Source organism: Microtus pennsylvanicus, chromosome 20 (genome assembly GCF_037038515.1).
Source record: "Microtus pennsylvanicus isolate mMicPen1 chromosome 20, mMicPen1.hap1, whole genome shotgun sequence".
NCBI lineage: Eukaryota > Metazoa > Chordata > Mammalia > Rodentia > Cricetidae > Microtus > Microtus pennsylvanicus.
The window spans coordinates 35,968,740-35,975,625 of NC_134598.1; the positions used below are offsets into that span (position 1 = coordinate 35,968,740).

Here is a 6,886-nt window from a genome sequence, read left to right on the forward strand (position 1 = left end):
CATTTCTGTGTGCCCTGAGTCAGACGTGGCTCCTGCAGGATTGACTGCCGTCCACCCGAGACCTGCCTGAAACGCACTGAGCCCTGGGAATTCCCAAACTACCCCCATGATGACCGCTGAGTAGGAGGTAAATCAGAGGGACGAGCTGGCATATGTGAAGTAGGTGGGGCACAATCGTGATTCCTAAAGCGTCGGCTGGGAGAGTAAGGTGGTTCACGGAGGAAGACGACCCTTAAGCTAGTTCCTGGCTAATAATAAAAAGTCATCAATGAGGCTTCCAGGGTAATTTATCTCTACAGTTTTCTCAGCTATCTTCAAAGATAAGCGCCATGTCTCTCATTTTATACATAGTGAAACTGAGACACCGCAGAAGTAAAGTTGCTCACCTAAAGCCACATAGCTGAGTCCCCTCTTCCGTGAGTTTCCTAGGAACGACGTTGTTGGGCGGTGGAGATGAGGGTCGCTAGAAAGTAGTCCTTAACTATTGCAGGTTAATGTTTGACGAATCACTGATATATACAGGAGACCACTTCCTACGTATAACCCCAGCAGCACAGACACTAAGGGCATCATTGAATAAATGGGACCTCCTGAGACTGAGAAGCTTCTGTAAAGCAAAGGACACACCCATTCATCAGGCAATGAAAGGAGACAGAGACAGAGACCCACATTGGAGCACCTGACAGAAATCTCAAGGTCCAAATCAGAAGCAGAAGGAGACGAAGCACGAGCAAGGAACTCAGGACCGCGAGGGGTGCGCCCACACACTGAGACAATGGGGATGTTCTATCGGGAACTCACCAAGGCCAGCTGGCCTGGGTCTGAAAAAGCATGGGATAAATCCGGACTAGCTGAACATAGCGGACAATGAGGAAGAATGGGAACTCAAGAACAATCGCAGTGGGTTTTTGATCCTACTGCACGTACTGGCTTTGGGGGAGCCTAGGCAGTTTGGATGCTCACCTTACTAGACCTGGATAGAGGTGGGCAGTCCTTGAGCTTCCCACAGGTCAGGGAACCCTGATTGCTCTTCGAGCAGATGAGGGAGGGTGACTTGATCGGGGGGAGGGGGAGGGAAATGGGAGGCGGTGGCGGGGAGGAGGCAGAAATCCTTAATAAATAAATAAATTTAAAAAAAAAGCCGGGTGTGACAGCCTGTTCCTATGACCTCCACAGGGAAAGCAGAGACAGTAGGATCCCTGGAGCTCACTGACCAGCCAGGCTAGTAGAATCTGTGAGCTCTAGATTCGGTGAGATCTGGTCTCAAAAAATCAGGCGGAGAGTGATTGAGGAAGACACCGGCATTGACCTCTGGCCTACACACAAACATGTACACACATGTGCCACAAACACACATAGAGAACTTCAAGAGAAATGAGAAAGACTTAAATACAAAAGAGCCCAGATGGTTTTTATTCTTTGTCGGTGTCATTTGAGGCCTTCAACCATTTTGCTTTTATTAGAGATCATCTTGGGAAAGCAGGCCTCTGAGGAGTAAAGGTGTGGAAAAGCCATTTTTCTGATACAAGCTCAGATATGGAATCCCAGGGGCTGTTTGCACTAAGAGGTGCTCGTGGGGATTGGCGGTAGATTGCAGTCATTAGGTTTTCTCCATTCTCACACTTAGCAGAAAAAACCCTTTGCCTTGAAAGTCTGACTAAGCCATTCTTTTCACCCGGAAATAACGTCTTCATGGGACACTCTTTCTTTCTCCTTGGAGTTTGCTTTCTTGGACTATTCCATGTGGCCCAAGTATTTTGCGTATTTTGTGCCTTCTGTTGGGTCTTTTCCCCAGCAGAGGTGCTGGGAATTGGAGTCAAGGTCTTCTTTCCTTTGCCACAAGGACATTTGGGTTTATCTGAAACCGGAGGAGGTGCCGGCTCTGTGCTGTTAGTTCCCTGCATCTTACTTATGCCGTTCATACACAGGGCGGTGTTCACCGTGTCCAAGCTCTGAGCGCTGCGGAAGTTTAATTTAGACAAGTTTTCCCAGAATAAAGAGCAGTTCCTGGCACCCTCAGGGAACAGCTGGCTCGTGCCTTGAGGCCAACACCTCCTGCCTCGGAACGTCTGGATTTCCCTTAGAAGGCTGCAAAAGACCAAAACGTGTCACGCGGCTGTGGATTAACACAAACAATCAGAAAGTCGGCTTCTTTTTGAGACATGGAACAGGAACTCACTGCAGTATTCCCTGGGCTGAAGTGTGGGAAGACCCCAGGTGAGTTGCCCTTAAATCAAGTGACCTATACAAATAGCCGACTGCCTCCATCATGGCATGATGGGAGAAGTCACCTGACAACAGTTGGCCTGCTGGGTAGACAAAGGGAAAAGGGGACGTTAGAATTTTTAATTACCATCTTTATACATTTACAAGAGACTGAAGAACATTTGTAAAGGCGGCATTAGGATGCCATCTGTCGTCACACACCCTGTCTAAAGCATTTCACTTGTGTCTCGCATGAAGAAACCCTAGGAGAGGACATTGGGCCAGGACAGAAGGGACAGAGGCTGACCTCCACTCTTTAGAAATTCATGTTGATGCCATGAGAGGAGGAAGAGACAGGAAGAGGGGGAAGAGAAGGAAAGGGAAGATGGGACCAGGTCAAAGCCTCAAGTTAAAGAGACAGTCAGTGCAACTCGAGCCCTCAGGAGAGTCTGGAGAACAGCTCAGTGTAGAGTGTTTGCCCAGCATGCACCAGGCCCTGCATTCCATTCTCATCACTCACGCATGCATGTACACACACATGCACACAAATACGTCAATAATATTTTTTTCTTTTGGTTTTTTTGAGACAAAGGTTTTTTTTTTTTTCCTTTTGGCTTTTTTGAGACAGAGGTTTTCTGTGTAGCCCTGGAAATGTGGAGTAGGCTGGCCTCGAACTCGAAGAGATTCTGCCTCCCAAGTACTGGTCACTGCCACCAGGCCAACAAATACACACAAAAAAATAGTAATATCCCCCAGGAAGGGTCCCATCTGTGTGGTCCATCTGGGAGGAGCCCCTTACCAGGTCCTTCACTTCCTCTACAAGGCCCTGCTGTCCATCACCCATGACATACTAAATGCCTGCTGCTAGAAGCTCTTCTCCCCCACAGACACACTTCTGCTCCCCAACAGCTAGGTGCTAGCATGCTCCAGAGTCAGCCCGCTTCACGACTCTAATTGAGTCATTTGATTAAGTACCAAGTAACAGATAAGCCTCGGCATCAAAAGTAATTGTTTCCTGTGGAAACTGGACCAAATGCTTTAGAAAGCTGCAATCCCGTGAGTTGCTGAAACAACCCACTGTTCCCAAGTATGAGCAGGCAAGGCAACCATAAAAGACAGGACATCAGGAGGCGGCCTCAGAGGATCTGGCACAGGAAATAAACCAGGCCTTGCTCTCTCTCACTCTTTAGAAACCCAAACTGGAATTTGGGGGCCGAAAGATGAGATCCACTTCCAATCCAAGGGTCCACTCTTAAAAGTGGAGAGAGATTGTACATAGCCTTTAGAGATTTGGGGAAGAGTGGGTATTTCTACCTAAGTTAAAACTAAAAGTTAAGGTTTGTCCGGGTTACTGACTTTTGGATCAAAGGGTCAACTTCTGTTGGCAGAGGGTTCTGGCTGAGGTGAGAATTCTGAAATTGGATGAAGGGAAGAGACTGGCTCTCCCTAATGGGAGTCACGCACTGACCGAGATGGCTGACATTTCCTTTTAAAGAGAAGCCCAGTGAGGAGGAGGTAGCATTGTGTTCATCTGTCATTCTTCATCCAAAATAAACCTCTCCTTACAGAGCACTCGGCTGACACAATGGGAAATGAAGGGCTCATTTCGGTTCTTTTCTCCCACTGCAATGGTTTCTCAATAGCGAATTTACAGCATTGATCAAAGTGTTCCTGCCAGAGAGGGCTGGGAACAGGGGGACTCCCGGTGCAGTTGGCAAGCCTGCTGACTTCTCTGGGGTCTATGGCTTTATTATGCTAAGTCTTACACTTGAAGCTGGAGCTGTGCAGGAGTAATGAACAAAAGAGATTCAATTTAGTACTAAGTGCCTTGCGCAAGTGATCTGGAGGTGGAAGATGAAGGACCTGCCTCTGCCTACAGATGCGACATTTTAACATTTAAACCTTACTGTTACAGTCTCATGCAAAAAAAATTGTGATTATAAAATAAATCTTAATTATTAAAACTTACTGGAAGCCCCCTTTTTTATACCCTGTTGAAGATTAACTGGTATTCAACTTGTTGACCTATTGTAATAAGATGCCCAAACACTCGAGCTAGCAATTATCATTGTTAATATACAAACTAACACAGAATCTAGAAGGTCAACTGAAGATGACTGTTTTCAGTGGGGGAAAGAATGATTTGATTTGTCTCTTTCGATATTACTAGCATGGAGCAGCACCATCATCTCAAAGGAATAACCCGGGGCACACTGTGTGAAACACCCAGCAGTCCCTGCTGTATCTATGACCCCTCGATACAGCGAGCATGCTGACAGAATAAATGCCAGCTCCCCTGCCCCTGAGAATTCTCAGTCTGAGAAGTCAAAAATGCACACGGAAGGGCAAGAGTGATGGGAACGGGCTCTTGAGTTCTGACCCAAAGTGTAATTCAGGACTGTTACGTTAGATTTCGGTGAAGGCTTTGCCAGGGGATGACTCGTCCTAACACTCACTGCCCCGGCTTCCGGTTGTTCTGACGGTAAGATCACAGATCCTTGCCCTGGCTTCAGAGGAACGCACCTGTCAGACTCACACCCCTCCCACATTGCTCCTGCACACCGGCTATAGGGACTTTTTTAGTTCCATAGCCGCAGATATGCTGTTCCACTCCTGGACCTTCCTTACTGAGCCACTTCCCATCCTGCATCTTCTGTTCCAGCCACACTTCCTGAGGTGCATCCCCTGCCTGGCCCATCCACCAGAGGACTCATGATTCCCCCATGATCCCCTGGCACGCTTGGATTTTCCCAGAATAACACTTTCCTGACTGTGTTTACGGTGTTCCATATTACTACAGCATTGTGTCAGCTGGGGTCTCCAAGTAGCACTGCAAAATTTAAGTTAAACAATTGCATACTTGGTGATATGACAGCCTTTTCTAATAAGGTGAGCTCAGCTGAAGGCACAGCTAGTTCCCATCTGTCTTGTACATTGCCGTCTCCCCAGCAACCAAAACAGAGACTGACAGGTAAAGGGCCCAGTAAATATTTGTTGAATGAATTATTAATAATAACTGAACAATTGAAATAACAATTGAAATATAAAAAGTAGTACTAGAGAGATGGCTCAGCAGTGAAGAGCACTGGCTGCTCTTTCAGAGGTCCTGAGTTCAACTCCCAGCAACCATATGGTGGCTCACAGCCATCTAGAGTGGGATCTGGTGCCCTCTTCTGGCGTGAAGTTGCACGTGCAAATAGAGCACTTCTATGTGTAAAATCAATTTTAAAATCTTTTTTAAAAGAATGTAAGAAGTAATTAGCAGTCAAATCCCTGTAGTAACTATACTTGCTTTTCCTTTTTATTTTTTAGGCAGGGTCTCACAAAGTCCAGGCTGATCTCAACTAAGGAACTGAGGGTGGCCTTGGTTACAGGTGTGCTCCAGCACTCTGAGTTTATGCAGGGTTGGGGATGAGACCCAGAGCTTCTAGTAAGCTGTGTTTTCAGTCCCTGCACTTGCTTTTCTAAAGAGAGAGGGAATTAGCTAAAGTATTTCCTCCCTCCTGTGTGGGCTTGTTTGACAAACACAAGGTGATAGAGAACCAATCCTTTTGTTAGGAAAAGGTGCCGACAGTAATAGTGATGAGAGCAACAGCAAACGGGGTGGGCGGTGCTGACGCAGGCCTTCACTCCCAGCACTCAGGAGGCCGAGGTAGGCAGATCTCAGTGAGTTCGAGGTCAGCCTCACCTATAGACTGAGTCCGAGACTGTTTTGGAAGAAAAAATAAAACAGGCAAATAATTAATTTTATACGGTAAGGAACTATGAAAAGGGTCTCAAACTCTTAAGCCAAACCATCAATCTTGCTGATGCCTCTGACAAAGCTGCTGAGAGTTCTTTGGACAGTTTCTTGCCTATCCTCTTCCTCTCGTGAGGGAAAAACTGCCCTGGCCATTTCCTAACACCCAGTAGGAGTTACAGCACAGCTAAGAGCGTCCCTCTTCATGTGGCACAGAGGCTACCTCGTCCTCGTGCGCAGAGCCCACTCCAAGGATGCCTGCTGTCGCCACTGGGCTACCTTTCTTCCTGGATCAGTGACGCCCCCTCCTCTGAGGCACTCTCACTGCTGCTCCTCCCTCACTCCTGTCAGCTCGAAGCAGTTGGAGCATTCTGTACCCTAAAACTCTTAACAGCATTGGGGTGTCCCCTGAGAGGGAGAGGGGGCAGTAGGAGTTAGACTCACTGAGGGGCAGAGACAAGAAAGGAGACAAGATTAGGTAAAGGATGGTGAAGTTCCAAGATGCCTGGTTTCTTCCTCCTCCTCACCTAAGACAAAAGCCCAGTAGATTTAAAAAAAAAAAAAATCCTTATTGCCGTTTTCCTACCAATAGGGTCCCTACTGAGGAGCTGGCCACACAAGTTCCAGGCCAGATCGGGACATGTTACACGACAGTCAGCCAGCCTGTCTTTCTTTGAGCCGAACAACCCTAAATTAGGGGATGAAGACTCTTCTGAGACATTAAAAACACCCAGCCTTAAAAAAGAGGCTGAGCTTTGACTCCCTGAGTACCACCCCCTCTCTGCTTTGCTGTGTGTCCCTATGGGCCTGCTATGTGTTCCTTCACACCTAATAAAAGCATTTCTTTAATTGCTGGGGGGGGGAAAAAAAGAAACTGAATTACACCACACTGAAAATTGCTGTGGGATGATGCTCTTGTACACTGTAAAGATTTGTCACTCA

At 47.2% G+C, this 6,886-nt stretch overlaps 1 protein-coding gene across 1 annotated transcript; it reads right to left on the reverse strand.

Moving 5' to 3' along the window:
* Positions 1 to 1,426: 1,426 nt before the first annotated feature.
* On the reverse strand, positions 1,427 to 2,108 carry LOC142838754 (tetratricopeptide repeat protein 41-like; the record flags this gene model as incomplete). Its single annotated transcript, XM_075954359.1, has 1 exon — positions 1,427 to 2,108. A coding segment is annotated over one exon (642 nt), but the record flags the coding sequence as incomplete, so codon positions are not given.
* Between the last annotated feature and the right edge of the window lie 4,778 nt (positions 2,109 to 6,886).